The 27,455-nt window shown below is 40.8% G+C and overlaps 1 protein-coding gene across 4 annotated transcripts in view; it reads right to left on the bottom strand.

The window, feature by feature from the left end:
• Positions 1-7,953: 7,953 nt before the first annotated feature.
• The window catches only part of tnrc18 (trinucleotide repeat containing 18), a 54,821-nt gene continuing 35,319 nt past the window's right edge, over positions 7,954-27,455 (bottom strand). For 2 of the 4 annotated variants that reach the window (XM_065255427.2, XM_073814022.1), the window contains exons 16-30: positions 26,889-27,261; positions 25,922-26,182; positions 22,721-22,957; positions 21,533-21,936; positions 21,029-21,157; positions 20,001-20,145; positions 19,531-19,648; positions 16,042-16,117; positions 15,475-15,583; positions 14,816-14,932; positions 14,149-14,307; positions 12,522-13,825; positions 12,189-12,425; positions 12,010-12,084; positions 7,954-11,925 (exon numbers count right to left, since the gene is read on the bottom strand). In XM_065255427.2, the coding sequence (XP_065111499.2) occupies positions 11,719-11,925; positions 12,010-12,084; positions 12,189-12,425; positions 12,522-13,825; positions 14,149-14,307; positions 14,816-14,932; positions 15,475-15,583; positions 16,042-16,117; positions 19,531-19,648; positions 20,001-20,145; positions 21,029-21,157; positions 21,533-21,936; positions 22,721-22,957; positions 25,922-26,182; positions 26,889-27,261 (3,951 nt within the window). In that variant the 3' untranslated portion in view covers positions 7,954-11,718. The remainder of the gene's footprint in view (positions 11,926-12,009; positions 12,085-12,188; positions 12,426-12,521; positions 13,826-14,148; positions 14,308-14,815; positions 14,933-15,474; positions 15,584-16,041; positions 16,118-19,530; positions 19,649-20,000; positions 20,146-21,028; positions 21,158-21,532; positions 21,937-22,720; positions 22,958-25,921; positions 26,183-26,888; positions 27,262-27,455) is intronic. The other 2 variants (XM_065255429.2, XM_065255428.2) reach the window with 2 other exon arrangements.

Below are 27,455 nucleotides of genomic sequence, written 5' to 3'. Positions count from 1 at the left end.
ACGCTTAATGGAGCCTACACTGCCGCACAATCACAGCTCCCCTGCTGCTCTCCAGATGCTTGAATCTACAGATGAAGGTCATCAATCAATCTGTAAAGACATGAGTGAAGAATGAAACTAATGAGCTCTTGGGACCATTGAACCCCTCGCCCTTTCTCTACTCTTTTTAATTCTAATAAGAGTTTATCCAGGGACGAAGTTAATGGGAAGTATGAAGTTTGCTTCAGGTATACAACAATAACCTTACTGTTTGTCGTAAAAAATATATTTATAATTAATGCTGCTAAACTAACCACATTTTCAGCATTAACAGTTTGTTTAAATGTTGGCAAAACTGGCAAAAAATTTTTTGTAAATGAGGACAAAATTTAAAGTAAAAGACACCTTTAATTTATTCTAGGATGAAGAGATACTTCTCCCACTTGTAAATTCCTGTTTTTAAGTGACCGTTAATTTATTTATTTTTTTATACATATTTAACCAAATAAAATCAAAAACTTTTATAACTCATCACCATTATTAAACATAATGAAACTAAAAAAATAACATTGTTTAATTTGACTAGTTCATACGCAGGTTTTGTCATGTGACACACGCGAGAACCAGATAGATCGACGCTATCAAATTGCCGCCATTTTTTCAGTCACTGGGCTGATCTGTACGTTGCTATGGATACGTAACGTATGGATCGATAAATTATCTAAAAAAAATGAACTATTAATCGTTTCGTCTCACAAACGTATCGTTTTGCTTCAGAAGACATATGTATGTTACCCACTTGAGTCATTTGGATAACTGTAAGGATGGATGTAACGTTATGTTTTTGGAGCTTTACCGTGTTTACCTAACATGACGCCATTTTTGTTTACAATTAATAGTTTTGAGTTTAACTGAAGAAACGAAGTCATTTACATCTGGGATTTCATGAGGGTGAGTAAATTATTAGAATTTCATTTTTGGGTGAGCTATTCTTAAAATTATTAATTCTTTAAAAACTACATCTGATAACTACAATTAAACTAAAACACTACGTAAACACTAAAAGCTAACTAAACTTAACTAGTAATATATGTTAATATCTATGGTATTAGATATGAACTATGGTAATAGTGAATTAACTATGGTAATAGTCTCAAAGTAGCTTCAACACTGTTTGCTATCCGCCAGATAGAGGTGCCCCACCTGCAAATTTTGTACAACACACACATAGGCACACACGCACGCACAAACACACCAACTGTGACTGTGGATTACATTCATTTCAAGTTAGATAGTGCAGAGATGTGCAAGATCTGATTGAACATTACAGTTGCCATCTACCTGCCTGCAGGGCGAAAAGACAAAGTCCACGTACCTCCCTCTGCAGGCCCGGCACCACAAGGCAGCTGAATGATAAAGAGGTACACGTTTATTTTCCACATCCTGGCATCAGTCAACGGTGACTGAACTCTGCTTTCAACACGCAGTTTAGAGGATGAAGCTCAGCGCTTCAGGTGTGTTTACAGTGGACTGAATCTTCTGATGCGAGGAGATGAAGCACCTCCGGGCAGGCTGGGTGCTGACAGCGTCTTCTTCTCTGTTTGTTCTCTTTAGGGGTGCGGCGGCACTGGGGCCAAGGGGCTCGATGGGGCGTCCATCTGGGTCTCCTTTCTAACTGTCAGAATCTTTGAGCCTCTAAGCAACATACGTTCATTCAAAGCATTTACTTCACATGCACTCCTTTAAGTAAAGAAGCATTAGTCTGGAAATGATAAAAACATTCAAAACCATCACATCAGTTGCCTGAGTGCAAACTGCTTATGCATTCATATTTAAAATGCACACTTTTTGTTATTACTGGGAAAAAAAGAGTCTTTTCAGCTGGAGATGCTTTTATCAGATAATAACCAGATAGTGAGTCATTTGCGAACACAGCAGCCTTCTATGCAGTTCTTTTTATGAAGCAGTACAAAGGAAATGTCGCCCACAATCAAAACATTTTAAAAGCACATCATGGAAATGAGGGAATGGAAAAGAGGTTTCAGATGGAAAATAATAAGAAAGGCATTTTTATCATTCCAAATTCAGATTTTAAGCTATTGAGTAAAACGAGAACTTTGTTGTATACTAAACATGCCAAACACAGATATTTTATCCCTGCAAGCTGGTCTGTACGTGCTCTCAGATTTTGTCTCTAAAAATGTTAATATTTTTTGATATTTTTACGGTGTCTTGGCCGCGCGTCACCGCGCATCACTCATCGATATCTGAACATGGGGACGTGGGTGAAGCTGAGGTGACTGGTTGCTGAGACCACGCCCACCTAAGTCGAATTCAGTGACAGCAGTGGCTGATCAACCGTCACTCAAGTGGCCACGCCCTTAATTATGCAGAACTTTAAGGCTTAATATAATTTAAATGGAGTTATATAAAAAATACATTCCTAACTAGAGTCCTCCCAATGAACATCGGTCCTTTTCACCATTTATGGTTCATATCTAACATTTATAGCCATGCTTATTTTGAAATTATTTTAAGGAACCCTGCCACCCCCCACAGGTTTACTAGCCAACCACAGAAACTAAATGAACCATGACACAGCTATAAGACAAAGTAATAGCATCCTAGTCTAGTTTCGTGCTCTTTGTTCAGAATAATAGCCAATGCATACAAGCAACTGCGCCGAGCTTCATTACGTCCTACCTTTTAAAATGGTGACAGTCAAAATGCCGAAATGTTCATTAGACTGAGTAAGGATAACTTGATTTGAAGTGATTCCCTGTTTAAACGCACTTAATTCTGGGACAGGCCATGATGGATGGCAGTAAAACTAGCTTGTGATTGCATGGTTTGGGGGCTCTATTGGTACACAAGGCAACACATTTTCTCTAGCCGATTTCATTCTTCCCGACAACGGACTGAAGGGGCGTTACAGACTTTACCCCCACCGATGTCAAACCATTCTCTGCAACACAGAGCCAGAATTACTGTTAAATGGCCCTCTTCAAAAGACAAGCCTCCCAGGTGTGTGGGACGTGCTGGCAGATCCTGCGGTCCGCGAATTTGCAGGCGGTCCATTGCTGATGATTGTTCAACTTTCTTCTTCAAAACAGCTCTGTCGATCGACCCCATCAGAGCCAGCTAATTCCCAACAGGTCAGCTGTAATTTGTTAACCGTGACTTGATAGTGAAACAGTGGGAGAACCAATTACCATGGTGATAGTTTGGGTTTTTTGCCCATCCAGCTTTCGCTCAGTCCACATCCATTGACAATCTGTGGGAGGAGTGCGCTGCAGGGTTTGAAGGCCCCATATTGAAGAACAAAATGGCTCTTGAACAAACCACTGCAATCACCCTCCTCTCTTTTAAGCTGCTATTCTCACACTTTGATTTCCGGTATAGTCTGGCTCGCCTCACACACGGTCACCCTGAAAGAAAGTGCTGAGCTGGTGCTTGGCTTTTCAACTCATATTTTCTCTTCCATAAGTCAACTTTGGCAAACCTGCCCTGCTGTTTATTGTCAGCGCCGCTGGTGTTGTCGATGATGATGTTGTTGCAATCAATACAAAAGCATGCGCAGCTAGGTTCTTCATTGGAAGGACATAACTGACAACAGGCGCATGGGACATTAATCAATGTGATATGCAAGTATGAGAACAGAGATGGAGAAAAAATACTGACTGGGCCAGCAGAAAACTCAGCGGGAAACGGATGTCATGTAATGAACTGCATTTTGCATTACATTTTTATTTCCTGCTAAATTGCTGCAGAACATATGCCTCATATGCGCAACATGCGCTCAAAGGCAGCGCTATTTATACATCTCTGCATGTCATTACGTGTAGCTAAACAAACGTCCTTCTCTAATGAAGTACCGTGAAACAAATTGGAACCGCTTGACTGCGTATTTCGTTATTAAGTCTCGTAATAAGTTCAGTCCTTTGAGGGCTGAATAACACAGATGTACTATGATTCACTCCCATCATGCAATATCCTTCCACCAAGCTTTTCAAAGACGCCTTTTAATGTTTAAAAAACACACAATACAACTGGTCATTTATTGCATTTCAAAACTTCAAGCAAAAGAACAGTGCAATATTACCAAGGTTCTGGGTGTCTCTCGTTCCCCAAAATGAGTGCCCAGAGATTTAGTGACAGTCAGAATGGGGGAGTTTGCCACTAATGCATCTACACAGCAGGATATTGGAACAACAAGGCAAATGGCTCTCCTGTGAGGAACTAAACATTTTCTTGGTTATTTCTAACACATGCACACGCCCATTTGCGCTGAGTGCCATCATCTTATTTCGTTGTAATGCCAAAATGATGACTGCTATTCCAGAGAGATTACAATACAAAAAGGACCCACGAAGCAATTTGACTGGAGGTGGGTGTAGACAGAAATGCATCTATGGCTCTGCGTTTCATGCTACCATAAATCCTGGCTCATGTCGAAAAAAGAAGCAGTCTGGAAGACAGAGCAATGTGGAGAGTTTCCGGGTCTTGAAGCCGTGACAAAGGCCTTACGTCCCTAAGCAATACCTGTCGGCTTGCTTGCTTGCTGTCAGCATATACAGTAATAGAGCAAGGCAGGGGTTCTGGACTGAGACCAGCAGCACTGAAGAGCTTTCTGAGAATATAACAGCTCTCCTCATCCACAAAAAGCACAGAGGGTCAAAGCTTAGCGTCACTAAAACGAACCCATTTTCCACCCAGCAAGCACTTCCGAACTATTCCACTTTGCTTTTAATACTGATGGGCTGAGACTGCCAGTAAATGTTTGTTTTCATACTGCAATCATTTTAATGGGTCATAAATGGTGAAACGCTCCCAGCAATACGGAGGACCTTTTGCTCCAAGGACCTTAATGTTTAATGCAATCCTAACACAAATACTGGAGTCACATCTCCAGTCATACGTTGACTTTCACCGTTAACGTTCACATTGACCAGTAACAGCCAAAATCACTGCAATTTCAATTCGGAGGCCATTTTATGGTGGTCCTGATGATGAAAGACACAAAATGGACCCTGGCTATCGAGAAGTGTGCAGGCATTAGTGCGCAGAACTTTGAAAATGGCATCCCTGGTGAGAGATTGAGTTGACAAGCTCTCCATCACAGTATGCTTCCATCGTACAGCACACTTTAATTGTTCCATGCCTCAATTCGTTAAATGAGCATTCCAGCTAAATGACTCCTGAATAGTTTATCATGATAGAGGCTATGAATATTGCATGGCTGCTTTCTGCTTTTTTGGTCCGATTAGCATAATGATCCTTCTCCTTGGGCAGCGGCATCTTCCGACAGAGGATCAGCAAGCAAGGACAGAAAGATTTCGGACGTTTATTGGAGGATTTAATTGCTTTTATGAGCTTTGACAGTGGTGGTTGAATCCCGCAAGGCTTGTGGAGCTGTTCTTAAAAATAAAAGTACCGTAACGCTTCACTCTTTTTGCAATATGTGCTCCCCTTGAGCAATCATACCTCTTTGGTTGTTTTCGTTTCCACACACAGTAAGAACCAACGATTATTCAGGGAACATTATTGAGCCGGAGCTGCTCTCATTCTTGCATTTATTTAAATTAAATTCTTTGAAATTTTGAGATGACACACCTATGAATAATTTTCGAATATCACATAAGAGCATTGTGGAATTTTTAATGCCCTAAAAGCAAAAGCAAAGGAGACTGGGGGAGTCATTAGAAATTGTAATTTCTCAAAGGATTGGATACAGCATTCATGCAAGGAAAGAATATGAACTGAAGGAAACTGCATGCTGCTGGTAATGGTGGACCTAAAACGAAGCAGAGCTATTCAAACAACAGCTTTATTTACGTGATGCCACTACGAAAGTGACACAAAAGCACCCACATTTTGATGAACTGGCTCGAGAGTTGTGAAGTGACATCAAAGCAGCAGATTCAAACATATCTATAGTTTGAATGGATTAAACTCTGAAGCTCAGTCTTTACTCTGGAGATATGGAGAGATTTGTTTTCTGTTTTTCTTTGTGAAAGAAACATGAAAGCGGAGAATGACAAACCCTTTTGAACGGTCTCATATAAAATACAGCAAATGCACATATCAGAGCTCTGGATAAAATATATGGGGTAAATGTGTTTTGCTGTCATGTAGCTCATGGCCGTTCCCCATCTAATTTTATACATTAAAAATAATACACAAGAATTGATGATATGCAGCTGAATATGCAGTTTGTCAGTAATAAAATTAAGAGGCACTTCCATTAGATTGCATTATGCTAATTTTATGCCACTACAAGCAAAAGCAAAATTATGCTTTTTCAAATCTCATCTGCACCGTTAATGGAAATGGAAAACTTCCCCCTTTCAGAAGAAAAATAGGCTGAGAGATCTTGCATTCATTCCACACAACCCATTGCAAGCGAATAAAATAAAATCTCTTATTTAGGCCAAGATGGTACGATTAAAAAGCAGCTGGAATGGTTTAAAACACCCATCTCACTAATAACAGAAGTATCCTTCAAGCTCATCACGAGAGCCTGAAAATGTTCAGTGTGTATGCAGTCTTGTTTTGGCATTTCCAGATGAAAAGAAAATTGAATATGGTCTACACAGCAAACATGGCTCCACCTTGGTAACTTTAATTGCTCAGGAAACTGCATTTTTTCTCTCTTAATATAATAAGCCTCATGAATCGTGAATTCATATGCTAAAGACGTCGCACTGGTGTTTTTAGCAAAATTAGCTCCACTTCAGTTCAGCTCAACAACAGTTGCTATAAATTGTAAATTGTTCCAGGAAAACGGTATTTTGATGAATGTGATTGCTCACAGGGGAGATTAAGAAACCACTTCTTGCCTAACAAAACACTCTAGTGACCTTTCAAATCTATCGCTCCACTGTGAACAGCGTATAGTGGGCAATGGATCATCACGCCTGCTAGAAAAACGGCCTTTCAGAAATGGGATTTTCATGGGGAGGGGATGAAAACATTCCATACTGGTTTAATGGTTCAAGGACTGGTATAACACAAATAGCATTCATTCAATAAAGTATTCAATGTTAATTTTCCTCAATGCGACATTAATATGTCATTCAGAGCACAAAATCCAGACCATGTTTTTGGATGAATCGGTGTTTACAAGGCACCCGGCTGTCACATGACCATTTATTTTATGAGGGTGGTTACTTGAAGGATAAAGAAGAGCATGAGTATTATTGCTCACCCTTCACAAGCATCTTAACCTGCCTCAATAAAAGCAGCATGTGTGAAGCACAGTGAATGACAGGAGCTATAAAACTTATCAGGTCTTAATAACAGTTTTCCTGTATGCTGTAAAAATTCCTTGTTGCACTTAACTTTACAGTTTGATCAACTTAAATTTTCAACTCCTTAGTCACTTCATTTTTATATTTCATAGCAACTCCTAAATAAAAACTTAAGTGCACACTGCAAAAAATGACTTTCTTAATATTTTGGTCTTGTTTTCAGAAGAAAAATCTAAAAATAATTAAATCAAGATTTTCTTGATAAGCAAACGGACCTAAGAAAATAAGTGTAGTTTTTAGACAAAAAAAATATACAATTTAAGTGAATTTGTGTTTAAAACAAGCAAAAATATCTGCCAATGGGTTGAGAAAAAAAAATCTTGAAATAAGTTTACTTTTTTCTTAGACACTTAACTCAAGAAAATTCTCCTCACCCCATTGGGAGATTTTTTTGGCACACATTCACTTAATTGTATATTTTTTGTCTACAAACTACACTTATTTTCTTAGGTCATTTTCCTCATCAAGAAAAAGCATCTTGATTTAAGAATTTTTTGATATTTCTACTGAAAACAAGACAAAAATCCTACTAAGAAAGAAAATCATTTTTGCAGTACAACAAGGATTTATTTTTTACAGTGCAAGGTTTAGGATTGCGATCCATTTACAGGTTCTGCATCCCAAACTTTGACAAACATTAAAACAGAAAACAAAGGAGACCCAATTCCATTTCATGACATTTATTGATGAACTAGAAAATACTGAGATACTAAAAGAATTGAAAAACACTGATAATGCTGGTTGTGTCTGTAAAAAAAAAAATTCATACTCCATTAATTTTACACACAAGTCAACAGCAATCATTAATGTCAGTTTAATTTTTTTTTACATTTATATTGAATTTTTTTTACAAGATTAAAGGTGTAAAAAGTATATTCATACTTATCTCCCCCTCTCATAAAAGGATCATTTACAAAACCTTGATGCTTTAACATTTCAAATAATAATTTCAAAACTATAATTTTTATCTTTTTTGTAACAGGACCTTACCAATGCTGAAGGAACAGCAGATGAAGACCAGTGAAGGACCAGCCTCCAGTCCACACTAACTTTCTCTCATCTCCCACATTCACGTACGTGCTCGTTCCCTCACTAGCAGCTACCTCACACAATCCAAATTTCAGCAGTATTGCACATTAAGCATGGAGGACCATTGTTCTGAGAGGGGGAATGTCATAAAGTAAGAAAACGAAAAGCTTGAACAGAATCATGCAAACAGTGAAGTCTATTAAGCTTCTATTCGGCTATATGCAGTTTTCTTTAATAAGCCAGTTAAACCTTAAACAGCATAAGACACTCAAACAGACCCTGGACGAGTAGCAGAGTACATCACCAATTCAACCCACATGTGCTACCAGCAGAGGTCACCGTTTCTTACGGTGACCTGAGGGAAAACGGTTGGATTTGTATCTCCGTTTACTTTACACTACATCACAATAAGCAAAATATATATATTTTGTTGATTGCTCTAATATTATTTCTAGAAGCATATATGCCATTTCTAAAACATGCAGACAAAAATACTCTAAAAGTGCTTTACAGCTTGACTCAAGCTCCGGGTAAACTTTTGTGTTTAGGGGCACTTAAATTGTTCAACTTGATAAACAGGCAAAACACAATCAATTCTGCATTCAAAAGTTGTGTCGATTCGAAAACGGCTAACTTAAACGTCGCATCAGATTTCCTGTGCATTTTAGAAATATTTGGCATTTGAATAAGCTTTGGGTATGTGAAAAACTCAACCAAATTAGGCGACTTTGAAAACAGTCTGAACCAGAATAGGCTGAATGTTGTTTTAAACCCCAAGACCAAACACTCAATGAAAAAACATTAAGAAATACAACCTATTGAATATCAACAAGAAAAATCATCTCTTTAAGAGAGATTGGGCAATGTTATATTATGAACCGTACATGAAGACTTATTTATCATTTAACGTTATACTATATGTAATAGTGTCAACACAATTGTAATATATATATAGAAAGAAATACTGAGTAGGCCAAAAATGTTTCTATTATAAAGACTAAAAGTCTTTAGTGTCAATAAGCTTCTCAATCTCTCTCTATCCTCCCTTAAAAATATAAAAAATAGAACATTCAGGAAGTTTTAGATCAACATTCACAAAGACAGTGGGGTACTCATGGCAACAGATATAAAAAAAAAATACAGGCAATGATTTAAACATCTCATGAGTGTAAAAAATATTGAGAAAATATCAAATTAAATAAATGAAACGCTGAACCACAATGGGAGGTAGAAAGAAATACAGAGTTATAAAAATTGGCAAGATAAAAACAAACATACTCAAGAAGGCAACTGCAGAAATATAATCAATCGGGTCTGTTTTGAAAATATGAACACTCAGTAGAAATATTAAAATAGTTTTGCTTCATAAAAAAAAACAATGCATCTATTTGAATAGCATGTGACATTCATACCTCTTCTTAACCATTTAAATGAGCCACAATAACAACCATAGTCACAATTATGGAAAATAATGGGTAAAAACTGGGTATTCAGGCATGCAATGACACCATAAATCAAGTATATTTGACTAGTCTTGATTGGAGAAGCAGCGAATATGAAGCCTGGTCCTAACAACACACCAAATCCTCTTTTGACTGATGCCACTTTCTTTGGAAAAACAATATCAATCAGTGGGACTTGTTTATGAAAGACAATATTCAGGCTTTGATTCTGCCAGCTTGTAGGGACCAAGTTTAATGGTATTAAGGCCATGAATCAGAAAAGTTAATATTTGAGAGAACGTAGGAAGGCGACAATACCTTCGCTTTCAACTGTTGCTAACAGATAACGTTTGTGCCTCTGCTCTGATTTGCTCAGCTATTAGTTTACTTTAAGAAAGTGCTTTCATGCATGAGATGTAATTGCTTTCTGTGGGGAAGATTGGGGGTAATTCTACAAAAACGGACAAGCCAATTAAAATAGACATAAGCAAGCACAGTCTGATTATATGGTGCTTTAAAATACTCTCACTGACCCTGAGAAGCAATGAGAGAGAGAGCGAAAAAGATTTTCCCACAAATGTTTCGCATCTACCTGTGTAGGGGATTGTCAAAGGGATCTCTGTCCTGTGTAAGACTAAGGGCAGAATTTAAGTGCTTTCTGTTGTAAAACTGCATTATGGGACAACTGGCTCTGAACACTGTCGAATCCCTCAAACCATCTGTCCTCTAATAGTAGCTTCGACAACAAGATTACATTACATTACGTCGTCAATGTAGTGGACATCTGAGAGTTTCCAGTAACAACTTTTTAAGATCTTCTTTAAAACTAGTTCCTGATATTTGTGTTTTAAATTGTATTCACAGTTTATTAAAGCTTTTTCATCTGTCGCTGCTTTAAAAAAATTACCGTCACATAAATCTATGGTACACGAAAATAAAATATTTGTCCATATTGTATATAGCTTGTATGCATGTATTTACAAATGTGGTCACATCTGCATGACGTTTCAGAATCTATTCAGTCCCACCAGAGCTGCCGACTCATAAACGAAACCGTTCTGCTTCGGTGGCTGAGCAAGAATCGAATAAATATTCTGATAGATCTTTTGGGCTGCTCCGTGGAAAAGTGACTCACACTTTCCTGTTAATAAACAGTCCTTCAAGGCTTGCAGACCACGGTTCTGTCCTTGTGTTGGGAGCAAGGGGGAAACATTTCTTTTAAGTGCTCCTCACGTAGGCCACAGCTTTACATATAGCATTGTTTCACCTGTCCCAAGTTCATTAGCCAGTCCTTGCAGTTCTGGCATGGTTCTACTAGCAGTACATTGGAGAGCAGGACACGTGGTGGAGACTGCTCTCTGGGCAGATAGGAACGGCAAGTGTGACTTGAGCCTGTCAGGTTAAATTACTCTTCTTGTGCACTGGCCCCAGGGCCAAGGAAGCTGGTTCCATGCCTACCCTCTCACCATGCAGAATGAGTCCCACAGAATTGGTGTCACCTCCATTCCAGCTGCGCCGGTGATTGGTAAGACGAAGGAGCACAGCGGTGGAGATACCATTGACCTTCAAGACATTTTTGACATATTTCTCTCTTCCGCTCTTGACTGGAGATTCCAAGGACATTATTCCCATCAGCAACGGTAGACAAGACGCTCTATGAACAGGCCAAACACTGGATTTCACATCTGACCTCCAAGCTCATAATTATACAATACTAAGCGATTCCAAGTTACCATCATGTTTGAAATGACGTGCAAACATGTCACGGGTGTGACAAAAGTAGTCTGATGCCAGATGAAAAAATCTGGTCTCAACTGACGCTTCAACGTTTGCATCTCGAGTCAAGTGTTTATGATTCCTATGTGATTAGTTGGGCTTTGAGTAAAGCCAGTACAACTGTCAAGCCCTTGTATCTGGTATCTCACTCCATTTGCTTTATATGCCTGATTTGTTGATCCTCAGCAGATGACAGGAACCCCATCTGTGTTGAAGATCATTCCAGTGGTGGGTTCATAAGTTCCTGCCAAGTAGTAGAGATCCTCACTGTCCTGATACTTCTTAGTTTTAATCATCTGTTCATACTTCTCAAGACTGACCACCAGACATTTGTGCGAAATGGTCTGAACATCATTTTCATCAATATGAGAGGACTGGTATAGGGCCCGCTAGAATGAGAAAGAACAAACAGAGATCTACCTTTTTCATAAAGATCAAGATGATTATACGATCTATCGGATTGGTTTTCTTACCTCCATGAAGTCTTTCCTCTGGTTGGAAGCTTGCAGAACAGCAGGAAGACTTTGGCCAGACATTTGATCCCAGTTCTGCCAAACACAATTTGAGTAGTTACCAACCTAAAGTCTATGTTAGATAAAGTGCAATGGCCATCTATTATTTTTATTTATTGAGCACAGGTAAAGAAAATGACCTTTTTGTCATGAAGTTTCTTTCCAGGGTTGGTTTCCTCTGGATGATAGAACCATTTGACACGGACCACCATGTTGCTTCCCCATGACTCCCACATGCTTTGGATGTGTCCAATAAAGGGAAGGTTGGGTCGTCCAGCAGAAAGGAACACGGCACAGTCCCCAATGCAGATCATTTCCTTCCCTCGCATTATAGCTTTGTAAAAAAGCTTCTTGGCTTTCCCCTTCATTCCCCGTCTCTGTCAAACATTTAAGAAAAATTGTTAGGCAAAATACACAACCGCCTGGCATCTCCCCCATTGGCTTTCATACATCCCTAAAATCCACTGACTCACCTGAGTAGGTTTCCCAAACCACTTCCACAACTGTCTGGCAGGAAGAAAAGCCGAAATCTTGGGTCTGTTTTCTACAGACGGGAGTCTCTGTCTTTTTGCCAGCTCCTTAGTTGTTGGGAGGTGGACTCCCTCTCGCTTTTTGGGACGGCCAACACCCTGCTTCACTTTCTGTTGCTTCTGGGGTTTTTGCTGCGGGTCTCGTTGTTGCTGTTGTGTTGTAGATGCCTGCTGCTTCTGAAGCTTATGGAGGTTAGAAGAAGGCCCTGGTTTGGCCTTAATTTTCTCCTCTTCTTCCTCTTCAGGTGATGCCTGCTCGGCAGAAGATGTTTGGGACACAGGCACTGGTTCTTCATCGGAGCTGCAGGAGGATTCTTCATCACTGGTGGTGGAGGATGATGAAGATGACGAGGAGGAGTGGGATCCAGCTGAGGATGAGGAGCTACTGGTTGAGGAGCTGGAAGAGGTGGGGCTTGATGCCCGTGAGCTGTTGGAGCTGGTTGAGTCTTGTTTGGATTTCTTTTCCTGCAAGGTTCTTTGTTCCTCCTCTCCATCTGACTCCGAGCTGCTGCTGCTACTGCTACTGCAATTGGGACACTCCGGCTCCTTTTCCTTCTCCAAAGAGCCGCTGACCTTTATCAGACCCTCACTGCTGCTCCCCATCTTACGAACACTGTAGGTCGACGCACTCTCTGAGGGGTCAGTCTCAACTGGCTTGGTTTTAGCTTTGAAAGTTTTGTCAGTTGCTCCTGAAGTGGACACAGTAGTGTAGCTGACACCCATCACAGGCTTATTCTCTCTTTTGGAAAGGTTTTGGCCTTCCATCATCATCAGGGCTTTGGTCTTCTTGGTCTTGGGCGACATGACTCCCTCATGGTCAAGCTTGATAAGGATCTCAGTTTGAGGTTGCTTGCGCTGCGTTTTTACACCAAATGTCTCCTCCTCAGCTTTTCGCAAGCGCTTGACTGGCTTTCCTTTCCCTGCGGGATTTTCCGTCTCATTGTTGGAAATAAAGGAGGCCACAGAAGTAGAGGGCTCATTATAGAGATCCACAGAAAGAACTTTTCCGTAGAGCGGTGGATAGTACACAGACTGTGGCTGGGAACGTACTTTGGCTGGGGGCTTGATTCCTGTGGTTTTCTTCTGGCTTTCATTAGATACGGGGATGGAGGGGCTAGCTGTGCCGACTTGCTTAATTTTTCTACCTGGCCGTGGGCTGCTTTTATGGCTGGACAGGGGCCTCTCGGGGACCTGCATTGGGGCCGGTGTGTCAGTCTTTTCATGCTCCTTTGGAGCGACTTCAGACTCTGGAAAGCAGCACAGGAGGGAAGGTTTTAATATGCCAGACCAAAAACACACTTACCTACATAAAAATGCTGGAAGGCTAAAAGCTTTTCCTGCTCTGGCAGTAAGCAGTTTCTAACCATAGGAAAGCCATTTAATATCTACGAAACCACCAATTCACTTTTGCAAGATCACATTTCTCATTGCAGCAACACCAGAACTGACAGATTGATGTTTAATTTGAACCAAAGCATTAACCACTTTTACAGAAAGTACTTCTGTTTTTTTGCCTTTATAAACTCGTAAGCAAGGTTATGCGTGTTTGGGTTTAAGGAGTGGAAATTACCTGGCTTGGGTTTGGGTTTCCTTCCTCGTCCTCTACTTTTTGGGGCAGCCTCTTCTGTGCTTTTAGGAGTCGTCTCTTTGCCATCAGGTGCATCCTTACTACACTTCCTTCCTCGTCTTCTGGTGCTGGCCACAAGGAGGGCAGGAGATGGTTCAGCACCTGTATGGGCACACACAAATTTAATTCAGAAAAGTAACTAACAGATAGCAAAAAACTTTTGAGCATTTATAATATTTCACAACCTAATTGACTTATGTGCAAGAAACAATGAAGTCAATAAAACGAAAATAAATGGACTTGACCAGTCTACTGGCAAGTATCCATGTGCTTCCCTCATTTATTTTTTAAAGTTGTCATACACAAACGCTTTCACAGCCATCCATGCATTAATATTTACCCAGTTCTCTTAAATATTACACACAAAAACATTCAAAACTCTCAGTCTCATTTCAAAAACATCCAATCCACTGGCAACTGAAAGAAAAACATCTCTTACTCAATCATCAAGCTCCAAGAGCAAAACCAAACAAAATCACTTTGCTGCACGAACCCCAACTCAAACAGAGTAAAGTTAGGATGTTTATATAACTTGGACACCAAGGTAAGCTTTCATGCACTCTATGTCTTGTCATTCACTCCCTACTTCGTTACAGCACAGAATACTCACACTGAATCTTGTAGTCCGGCGGCAACAGTCTAATATGTGAGAGTGGGATTCGGCCAGTGTCTCCATCATCAAACTCCACCGTAATCAAGTCATCCACTTCTTCCATGTCAGGGCACCCTAGGGGCAGGTAACAGGGTTGAAGATTGATGCAAAAGGATGCATATCACCTCAATTTGCGTTTCCACCGAGTGCAAATACTGCTGTGCAAACGACCGTCAAAAAGAGCAACCGCATATTTCTCAGCGGTGCAGCCGAGGCTGCAGGGATTCATACAGGGCCTTTTCATTCTCATTGGTTGACAGCAGCAGTAGCAGCGACCTCCCTTTAAGAGTTTTTTGACAAGTCTCCAGCTCCCTCCTTCCATAGCGGGAGGGAAAATAAATAATAATAGAGAGAGCCGCGCACATAGCTAACCACATCATTCTTCATTCCCGGCCCAGTTTATCTGGCAGTGCGTATGGGGTTGGCTAAAAGATTTAGATGAAAGGAAATGAAACAAGCTTGTGCTCTGAATGGTTCTCTTACTGCGGTGGACAGTGGACATTTGTACATATTTTTCCACTTGAGAAATGCATAAAAAAACTGTATTAAACGCACTGGTTAACAGTTGGTATTAGTCGGTGAAAGGATCCTAATTAAGCGAAACAGGAAAGCCTTACCTCTGACAACCGTGCCAGGGTAAAGGCAACGGTATTGCTGGCTCCAGTAAGCTGCTATTCTGGTCCCCTGGGGAAGGTATCTGACCGATGGGGGTTTCACATCAATAATCTGTTGGAGGTAGTGTGGATCAGAGAAAAAACATTAAATCAACACCTGTGTGTATTCACTCAACGACACTCTGCGATCATCTGTCTTCAAGCCTGAATAACAAATGAATCATTTTTTGGTGAGGAAATGTATATTTTGTTGTATATAATTCATCTTAGAAAGGGCTGTTTCTTTTGGCAGTGGACGGTCTCCATCGGTACATTAGTTACGAAAGGAAGTATAAGTGTGTGTGCACGCCTAAACCAACGCATAGAGGTAGTGAAGCGAAACATCCCCTTAGCTTAATAGTAGGGGAAAGTGCTAAACAGCTTCTATATTACAGCATGCCCCAGGCCTTTAAGCAGAAAAAGACGAAGCTAAAGACTGTTCCTGTGGAGTCAAACACACAGGCCGTGCAGTGATGAGCCGTAACATGTATGTAAGTCAGTAAATGGTGCCGGACAATGTGTTGTACTGACCGCCTCTTGTAGCAGCTGCTCCAGACAGTAGATATGTGGCCTGTTCCCCCTCTCACCCTCCACCACCACACTGTATCTGTAAGAAAGGAGACACTGTTATGAACTACCCAAAACTGTGAAGTACATATCTATCCTGCCAATACAAATATGTGACCTAGTTTACATTAACCAATAGAAAATGAGGCCTGTGTGACTAACGCAAAACAAGTTCAAAACATTTCAAATGAAAGATTTCCAAGATAAACAATTTATTTTATCAAACAGCGTGCATGTGTACTGAAATAAACAGTTTCATATTTTATTTTCCAGAATTAATCAAAATATATTCTGCGAGTTCTTAACGCTTTCGGCTCCAAATATATTCTGTTACATGAAGAAATAGAGGGTCTGGAGTCAGCAGCCCAGGAGCTAAGGCTATTCTTACATTAAGACAAGTCTCCTCTGAGAAATACATCCCTCCTTTTTATTCAAGCTCAACCTCGGAGACAAAATTTGAAGGGGCTGGACGTTTCCTTTGCCCAATATGTTCATCCTTTTTGTGTTCCTTTATTGTCTTTGCTGTCAAGAAGTCAGAGCAGTGGGGATACGAAAGAGAAGTCAAACAGTTTCTTTACATATCGCATGCGAGCCAAAACAGGCTCTGACGCAAATGGAAAAATGCATAAAAGAAGCCAGGCCAGGCAAAGTCACCGTGTAGGCAGAGCAGAATCCAAACATAGGCTTCTCCCTCCAGATTTGGAATATTATTGGAATATTATTCCAAGGAGGTGGCAGTTTTCACCTTTGAAAAATCTAAAACGCCCACTTCTAGCTCAAGAAAAAGTTTTAAGTTTCTATTGCCAGAGCGAACCACCATGCAAACATATCAAATAAACAAAAGACAACAAGAGACGTATGGGTTGTTGGCAAAAAGCGAACAACAATGACCGGTTCTTTAAAATCCATCTAAAAAGTGGAAAGAGCACATCCTACATAAATCAGCATGGACGCATGCATGCAGCTGCACGCATTATGGTCAAGATGGGGCTCCTGATTAAAAAAAATCCTGACAATTGGATGTTTGGCCTTTATTCATTTGGATTCATGAGGGTGTCTGCAGTTCAAGCATGGACCCAGAGCCTGGTTTCAGAGGTGTCCATCACCAAGTGGCAGCCTTATTACTGTGACATGGACCTGGGAGGTGATGTGGGACAGCCTCCCCCCCACATCACTTCCTCCTGGAGCAGGCCTGAGGGGGGGAACTCTGCTGGCTGGACCTGATTGGTTCTGCCTGCAAAGCCTGGAATAAATTCACACCAGCTGCCTCAGGGGGAAGAAAGATTGACCGAGCTCAGGTCACATGTAGCAGGGTTAAATATCTGTCATGTTTGTGGATGGCTTGCCTGATATGGGATTACAACGCAAGAAAGTTTGCCCTAAAATTTGTTTTTGTTCATAGGTGGAAAGTATTTGGCAGTTATGGTTAGAATGGAGTTATTTATAATGGTTAAACAAATATCCATGAGGAAACTTTGCTGTGCAGCAAAAATAACAATTGGCTATGGGTGCTGCGCATTGATATATAGCTTGTTGTAGAGGTAATAAATAGTTATAACAAAATAACTGAATAATCTACAGCTATTGGCCAGTCAGCATTGTAATTGTAAATGTCCACATCCCCTATCCACTTTATTTTGTAATTGAAAGTCAAAATTCTTGCACACAAAGGTACTTTTTATATGGTTTCTTTAAAAAATGATAAACAGGAAGTTCAAAATTTTAATTTGCATATTAATGGGAATAACTGCATTTCGAAATGCTTCGTTTGTAGAGATTTAACCCTAACATTTAGAATTTTAGGGATTTTTTATTGAACTTTCAACCACTTCTCTAAAATATAATTAAAACACATGACAAATATACGGCTGTGAAAACGAATAAAACTAGCGAGCTGCTGACGAATGGAGCGAAAGCTTCAATTAAGTTCCCATTACCCATAAATAATGGGCCTGTGCCATTAGCATGGTCTTCACGTCCGTATGTGTGACAATGGCTTTGCCAAGGACTTTTCTGAGCAGAATCCACAGGCTATGTGAAAGCTGAGGTGCAGGCTAAGAATAGACACTTTCTCTGCATTTCACTTCCAGTTCGACGCTGGCTGTGTGAATTATTGACCGCACAATTAAACAGTTCGCTCTCATGAACTGCAAGTGTGTTCACGCCTGCAGAAGCTCACGCTCCACACAATGTTAATGAAGACGGGCGATGCATACTGCAGTGGCGACGGCATATAAACATCTGAGTACCCAAACATGGCTTTTCAATCTGTGGATGAGATCAAGCTGTTGTGTACCATGATCTGAACAGAAATACATTTCCAGAGGAGAATGTTGACAACAAGCAATCTGTTCCTGTTGAGCACTCCGACTCTCTAAGTGTTCTCGCATCCATTTTTCAGGGTTACACAAAACCAATGTGGTAAAAAATTAAGAGTCAAATACAGTACTTTGCAAAGGCACCTTTCTTGACAGGAACCGGTTATTTTTAGGATGAGACACTCGGAGAGCAAGTGAAGTAGTGGGTGATATTTCACTGGCAAAACATGACAAATGTCTCTCATTATTTCATGCTATAAATTAACAGACGAAAAATTCCCCAATGTCTCCTAAATGACCTGATAAAGAATGTGTATCCTGTTTTACACAGGAACCAGCATCCAAATATTTTTCCCTTCAGCATAATGTTGCCTGACCTCTCTGGCAGATCACTGGAATTTGGGAGAAGGATTGTGACAGGCGTTTGAATGATGGCTGCTCCCTGCTTGCAGATTGATAAGAAGGAAAAACAAGGTTCTGCGCCGCATGCTAAACGCATTTCAATGCGCTGCTGCGGGCCGCCATGCTAATGATACTAGAATAGAGGACGAGTCATTTTTACAGAGGGCAGAAACGCAAAGGAGACCCTCTCATTAAAGATCCCCCGGCCAGATGCTGCACCACTTTCACATAGTTCACCAGATTAGCCCTTAAAAGATGACTTTGAGAGGAAGTCTCTTACCCCTCAATAGACTAAAACTTGTTCATCCATCTGGATAACAGGCAATGAAAGTCTACAGAAGATTTACAAATTCCGAACAAAACTAAATTGCCAATTCCTGTCAACTTTTCCCAAAAGACTCTTCACACCCCTTCTGTTTCCTGGTCAAACAATGTTACACTTCCAAACATTTCCATGAAAACGGGAAAGAACCGTACAATGGGGAAAAACTAGCAAAAGTTCACGCCCACTAATAGTGAACATTTTTTTAAAGAATCTGTTGTGGTTTATTTAGCTATAGCTTTTAAGTTTTTTCACAGTGTCTGACTGCAGACGGTTAAAGAACAATTTAATGTTTTATTAATTTTATTGAATTTCCATTCTAAAATTTCCTCAAATTCAGGCACCCTGTCCAAATAAAAACACATAAGACAAGATTAGAATAAATAGATTATGGAAACACTGGTGTCTTACATGTCAGGAGAGTGAACGGTGTTGACGTGTCCGGCATACAGCAGTTTGTCATCCATAGGGATGAGCACTCGCAATCCATCCTGGAGTTCATCTTTGTTAATGACACAATTCCGGGGGGCTGTGGGTGAGACAGGGATGTGAGAAAGACGTGTCCAAACTCATACCCCTAATAAAGTCACGCTGTCACCTTAAAGCCTGAAATGTTGCTGAAAATGCACGTGCAATTTCTCCCAGCTCATCCCATTAACGCATGAACGCAATCAGGCCGAATCAATTTTCTGATTTTTAATGGCAGATTAAGATGAGATAGGCTGTGAAATTAACTCTCCCCCACGTTTTTAATTGCACGCACGGCCAAGAAAATGAAGTCTGGGATAGTAATAAAACAACAATTAAAAATTGCCAAGGGGGGGCCTCAGCGGTCTCGCCTACAGGGTGGATTTTAATGCACATGTATGTGGGAGTCTTACCGGGAGTTGAGGGTCTTTCAGGCTGAGCACTCATGGGGGGATTCTCGTCCTCCGAGAAGCTGCTGTCTTGGTTGGGCTCAAAGTCTTCATCGGCAGCCATACTCTCCATTAGTTTACTGACAGCGCCGCCCTTCCCTCGGGCCTGCTGGGGGAATTCAAGCACATTTTGCCCCAATTCCTCTGACAATATGAAATATTGAACACCGAGCCATTGTTGGCTCAGTTCTAAAGATGAGACCCATGTGCTTACTAGAGGAGAATTGATTCAGTAAGACCCATTTAGATGAGTGATAAGCTCAGCTAGCGAGATGTAGGACTTCTTGATTTGGAATGCGGCAAATACTCGGAGGAATTGCCGTGCTTCTGCGCTGTGCATTATAACATGTGATTTATACATAAGGTGAAAAATAGCAGCGGTGGAGAGTTATAAAATGCAGCGAAGATTTATCCCGAGAACAAATCACGTCTGAAGTAACAGATAAATAAATAAATTGGGCAGAATGGGGCGGAGAAATTGATGGAGGGAGATGTCGTTTGGTTAATTTCACTGCATTCCTGCTGAGTGTGCAGTCTAATTAGGCTTGCTCTGCTGCACTATACCCTTTTCTCATTTCTCTCTCTCTCCCCCTTTCATTCACCATCACACCTCCCTCCTCTGGGCATGGTGGGTACTCAGGGCAGCACCGTAAAGAGTAGGATGGGGGGCAGAGGAAGGGACAACTCATTTAAATGCAAGGCTTTTCCCAAAAGACTTTGCATCAAGGGCCTGGAGACTGTCAGGTAAAATTATTCTAATCCCTTTCTGTGCTTCTCCTTTTGTGCAATACAAAATGGCTGCTTAACACTAACCTGCTTAAAGTATGGATTTTTGCAGAGAGAAAAAATGTGAATTAAATAGCAAATATTTTTAACGGTTTGTGCTTTGGTTACTCAACAGATAAGATAGTTAAGGTGTTTGTTTAATACATTCCCTCCTTATCAACCAATCATATTAAAAACATCAAATATCAATGTTATGTGAAAGCTACCTCTCTGGCTTTGGTCTTGACCTTGGTCTTGCACCCTGGACTGACAGGAAGAGCGCCAGAGTTTTCAGTGGGTGTACTGGTGAGCTGGGGTGGGGGCAGACACAGGGGGGTCTCCTTAATCCTCTTCTTCTAGAACATTCAAACATGGGACAAAACCAAAACGTCAGCACAGACAGGAGTGAAAAGCCTCATGCAAATGCATGACACAATCGGACATTACCGGCATTCAATGGTACTGGATGGACAAGTAAACAATAATAGGCAGCCGTGTAGTAAAAGCTATAAAAAAGATTCAGGGAGGATTTGGAGGGAGGAACGTTGATGGCTAGTAATTGTAGCCTGGCAAACCACCGTCGTCTTTTGTGTCCAACAACATGACACTCACAGCGGGTGGTTTTCTTGTCTGACAAATGTAGCAGGACACCTGCTGATATCAAGCGCACTGGCTGTTTGTTTAGGGCTGGCACACATGACTACATCTACATCAATAAAACAAGGACTTACTTTGTTGGGGTCTTTCACCTCCTTTGCTCTGGCCAGCTCCTTGGGGCCGTGTGAAGATGCTTTGGGGCCACGGGCAGGTTTGGGAGTGAGCGGAAGAGGGGTTTTGTTAGATGGAGAGATGGGGTTGGCTTGGGCGGCATCGTGGAGGAAGATGCGCTCGCTTCTTCTTCGGGTCCATTGTTCGTCTTCGCTCCCATCAGCGGTGAGGTCGAAACTGAACTCCCGGGGAGACTTGGGTTTCTTGGGTTTCCGTCCACGCTTGCTGGGGCTGGAGTCGACACGCATGACACTAGCGGGTGGCAAAAGAGGAAGTTCTGGAGCCGATCGCTTACCGTGCAACAGAGATGGGAACTTCTTCCTTGTCTTAACATCGCTTTCTGAATCAGTAATCTCAAACTCCGTACCTACAAAATTCAGAATACACAACCTCTGGTTATTACTAAAGCACACACGGTCTTATATAATAAATACAATCACATAAAGGCAAAGTGCCTTATATGAAAAGCATCCCAGTAATGTAATCTAAACCATCTACATAATCTAAATCTAAACGGTCTACATAATTTAAGCCACATGCGGTCAATTCATTTGCAAACTAAGAACGACAATATAATGTGCACATGTGAGAAATAAACAGGGCCAGATGTTGTGGCAAAATTAAGTCGTAACGTTGCACGGGCGCTGGCTGTCGAGGGGTCTTGGAATAGTTAATGAAGAGGGCCGCTGGTCTCCGCTGGCAGGCACGTCGTGCGCACTGCTGGGTAACCGCTCAGGATCACAGCACAACCTCATCAAAGCAAGGCCTGTCAGTGTCACATTTTCAGCGACGCAGCAAACACACACCCAGACACGCACACGAGCGCAGTGAGGGGATAATGACACTCCATTCTCAAGGTGGGGCACAGCTGATGGGTGTCTATATTGAATAACACCCCTACTGAGTGACTGCTCCAAGCACAATGCGTTTTCATCTGCCATCACCTTTCAATTCCCCCCTACACACACATGCACACGACAGAGCACAACAATAGACAGCCAATAACAATGCATAACCTTGTCACCTGGGAATTCAAGTCCCAAGAGACACAGAAGAGCAGCTGATCTCACATTAGAAAGATTACTGACACAAATAGAAGTGTAGAGAAAGACGTGGACAATGCAATTCACGGAGGTAGAAGACTTTCTTACCAAGAAGACTTTGCCTTTCCTCTTTCTTCTTGGCTTTTTGTTTAGCCTCTAGTTGGACGATGGAGATGGGATTGGTGATAATGGGGCTGGGGATGGCACTGGCAGCAAAGCGTGCCAGAAGACCCAGTCCACTCTCTTCTACAAATGACGAACACAGCCCGTCACTCTCATCAAGCTCGTAATCATACTCGTCTTCATCATCGTCGTCATCATAATCATCTCGCTCGGTGAAATATTCTGTTAACGGTTGGAAGAAAACCATTTAACATGTTTGCTAAAACAGTTTTTCAATTACAATGAAGATGAATTGCACAAATCCTGTGATATAACCCATCATTTCAATCATCTGCTGTTGAATCAAGTCTTTAACCCCAAGCAATTAAAACGGAAATATCCACCACATAAAGGGCATTTTCCCTTCAAGTTCGTAAATTGCTGTGTGGAACATAAAATCACTGGATTCAATCTGCATAGCTATGAATACCAGATCACTTTCCGTAATTCATCATTCTGCCAGCCGCTGTGTCCCTCTCGGTATTGTGTATTCCCATCATCCGCTATAATCTAGGATGACGTTCTTTAGATAGACGTGTTCTTGCTCAAATACTGTAGCCCACCCACTACTACACAAGATTAGTGGTAGGGGACAAAGCCTGGTTTCGTGCGGGCAGCGTATAACTAAGCTGGATAGGCAGGATCTCGCAAATGTGGCTTTAAAACCTTCTGAGCTTCGGGGTAGGATTTAAAACCAGCATGGCTGTTGGCTTGTCCAAATCGAGATTGCAAAAGCTCACAGCAAACACGAAAAGCCAGTAAACGTGGCCTTGCCCAAACGTGCTGAATGAGCTGAATCGCTGAGGGAAAAATGGGAATAGAAACAAGCCACAAGCGCTGCAGAAAGCTAAGATTCCTGGCAGAATCCCTGACTAAGAAAGTCATCAATTATTAACAGTCTATTCAGCTTGGAGCTTGTCTAACCCCATAAAAAGGACAGAGATTTCTCAAGGACTAACTGTAAGACAGCAGGTACCCGCTTTAAACAACACCCCCCTTTCTCTCGTTCTCTAGAGGGTGAGGGACACATTAAAAGATGGAAACAGATGCAGACACACAAGATGTTTGAGTGCGGTTGTGAGTTGGCAAAAGCCAGAGGTGAGTTTGTTACAGACGTGAAAGAGGTATGTGGTTTTTGTAGCAGACAAAGAGTCGATTTATGTCGTACGTGTGAGTTTACAGATGCCAGAGCTTCTGGACAACAGTGTTAAAATCTAGAGCATGTATTACATTAGTCAACAGCAAGCAGAGGATGTTTACAAGAAAAAGAAAGCAGAGGAACACAAAGCAGACTCCGTGAGGACATTCCTCCATGGTTCCTGAGACTCTGGATCTGCTCCGAGCAGAACTCAGGCCATTAAACACTTCAGCCATGGTTATGTGCGACTACAGTGATTCACTGCAAAGATTTAGTTAAGTTAAAGACAGCAATAAAATGATTATTTTTTGTGCTGATGCATTATCTACTGCAGTGCTTCCCAATCCTAGTCCAAGAAAGTTTTAGATGTCTTCTTGTTTTAAACACCTGATTCAACTTAGCCTCCTTCCAAAATGGTAAACATCTCTCCCTAACAAGCTAATGAGTTAAAATATGGCGTGTTAAATAAGGAGACATCTAAAACATTTTGGGAGGGGGTCCTTGAGGACCAGGATTGGGAAACACTGATCTACAAAATTGTTATTTTATAGGGTCTTCAAAAATTAAAACAGCAATAGTTTAAATTAAGAACTAAAAGCAAACATTATAATTATCTTATGTGACACGGCTAATACAGCAAATATAATCCAGCATCTAAAAACACCAGAATTAGAAAGTTTAATAGAAAACGATCCATCAAACTAAAAAGGGGAAAGTAGGGAAAAACCATAAATATATAAGCAAGTTTCAAATGCAAACATAACCATGGCTTGAAGGCATGTAACAGGAGTTGAGCATGTTAAACCTCTATTTTACCCAGTGCTTTTTGTTTATGTTTTGGTTCTGTAACAGCATAAGAACAAATTAGTAGAAATTACTAAAAAAGTCACAGCAAAAGAGGGTGGTGGCCTACTTACAGAACAATGCTCATGGCTCAGGTGACATGGATAGTGACCTCACGCTGAACAGCTGGCTGCTCTACTCCCAGCCAACCGCTTTGCTTCTTATTTTGTTGCAGCAGGACAAGCAAATGCACAGACCAATAGACATTCAAAAGCATCATGGGTAGGAGAAGGGGTCAGAGGTGGAGGGGTGGCCAAGCAGCTGCAGGGAGAGAGCGAGCATTCTAGAGATGCTAGGTTATTCATTTTTAGTAAAACCAGGGTGTTCCCTATTTTCCAAATATCCCGTAATGCTTATCCTGTTCACACATGCTCGTTTCACTGTAGTGGAAAAACATTTCTGGAAGGATTCATGTTTTAGTTTATATAATTTACAGTGTGGCGTTAAATAAGTGTTTTATCGAAAATTTAGTATGCGCTACTACAGTAGATTTTTAAGCAATGCATCGCTCTACAGCACAAATTAATATTAGTAAAACATGTATTTATATATTTTTTAATGTAGAGAAGCGAACATAAATCTAATCTCAGTTCAACATTTTCTCATGTGTTAAACATCTTTAATTAGTTAATTATGTTTTTCAAATTCACTTGGCCTATTGAATCTCATCAGCACTGAATTAATGCGACTCCTTACAGCTTTACACCGGTGAAAGGGATATTTGAACAACAGAGGGAATCAAGAATGTGGAGCGTTGCAATCTAACACTACAGCAAGAGATGTAAGCGAGAGACAGAGAACACAGAGATGTTTCACTTTCAGTAAAAATGAAATCAGCATGTTTAATAAAGCTTGGGTACCAAACTGCAATACAATCAAAGAACTTTCCACACAGCCACACACATTTTAATGCACAATGGCAAGACATTTTTATAAAAGTAATCATTTAAAAAGGACTCTAACAAGAGCCAATTATATTATATACAGAACATTGAGGTAGCAAATTCTGACGCAAGCGTCTTAAAAATGGCTTCTCAGGAAAAACAACAACGTGACCACTGGTCACAAGTAAAAAAAAATTCAACAAGACAGAGCAAAAATAACAAAGGCTCAAAGCAAGGGGCAGCCATCTTAATTCTGTGCATAGTGAGGTATGCTTTATTAACCTTGGTCAAATGAGTCCTCAGAAGAGCTGACGCCTGCCTCCTGAAGCAATAAAGCAAAGTGCTTATGTTTCCTCTCTTTGGCTGCCTGCTTGGACTTGAGTGATGACGAAGATGAAGAGGCTCTCTTGGACGACGAGCGCTTTTTCTTGGACGACTGAGTGCTGCACAGGCCGGGAAGCTCCGAACGTGGCCTTGTTCTCCTCAACATGGAGCTGGGAGGCCAGCCATCCTGCAGGGAATCATCCTCTTCTGAATCCGTGTCTAAAATGAATCGGAAAGACTTAATTGGGAATGAGGCCGAATAAGTGATGCATTTTAAAGGGGACATTTCACAAGACTTTTTTTAAGATGTCAAATAAATCTTTGGTGTCCCCAGAGTACATATGTGAAGTTTTAGTTCAAAATACCATATAGATCATTTATTATAGCATTTTTAAATTGCCACTTTGTAGGTGTGAGCAAAAATGTGCTGTTTTGGGTGTGTCCTTTTAAATGCAAATGAGCTGATCTCTGCACTAAATGGCAGTGGATAGTGCAGATTAATGGGTGGTATTATTCCCTTCTGACATCACAAGGGGAGCCAAATTTCAATGACCCTTGTTTACATGCTTGCAGAGAATGGTTTACCAAAACTAAGATACTGGGTTGATCTTTTTCACATTTTCTAGGTTGAAAGAAGCACTGGGGACCCAATTATAGCCATAGGGAAAAGTCAGATTTCCATGTCCCCTTTAATCATTTAAATCCATTTAAACTATTTAAATAAGGAATTAGACACAATCCATAACATGCAAATGTAAGCACTTTTTGGAAAACACAAACAATAGGTAAACAATTATCAACAAATATAAAAAGACCACAAATAACAGGATTCTAGCGTTTAAAAAAAACATTTAGCAGAAATCCCTCCTTACGTAATTAATAAAACATGACAAATTTGGTATTTATTTATAAACGCTGCACTTACTGTTAGAATAGCTGCTGATTTCTGACCTCACTGGAGAATAAGGAGCTTTCTGCTGGCCTTTCCCTTTAAGGCATGGATCTGAAGGCTTCGTTTTGGTACCCAATTTACTTTTACCTCCTTTGGAAGACTTGTGAAAGATGCTCAGATCTTTAGACAGGCTTGATTTCCCCATCTTGACTCTCATGTCTATGTCAGTAAGCATTGGGATCCTGCTTCCAGAGCTAGCCCTGGACTTCCCTGAGGAACCGTCTATGAACTTACAAGAGGGTTTGCTGAGTTTCCCCATCTTCGTGAGGGATAACGCCTTGTCAAGTTTGGATGCCAACTGCTCCTGCTCACTCACACGACCCTTTTTCATGCCCATTTTGGGTGTCTGTTAAAAGAGCACAATTCCACAATTAGGAAGAATTCCAGCAATTATTATTAGGCATCTCAGCCTTTTTTTAACAGACATAGTATCAAACCTGCAATATGAGCACCACAACTGTATGTCTGCAATACAGCTGTAGAAAACAAAAACCTAAATGTTTGTTCAGATATTTTGGAGCCAGAAATGCTCTTGAAATA

Source organism: Paramisgurnus dabryanus, chromosome 3, assembly GCF_030506205.2.
Source record: "Paramisgurnus dabryanus chromosome 3, PD_genome_1.1, whole genome shotgun sequence".
Taxonomy (NCBI): Eukaryota; Metazoa; Chordata; class Actinopteri; order Cypriniformes; family Cobitidae; genus Paramisgurnus; species Paramisgurnus dabryanus.
The sequence above is the reverse complement of the archived record's forward strand: the minus strand, read 5'-3'. Positions and strand labels throughout refer to the sequence as shown.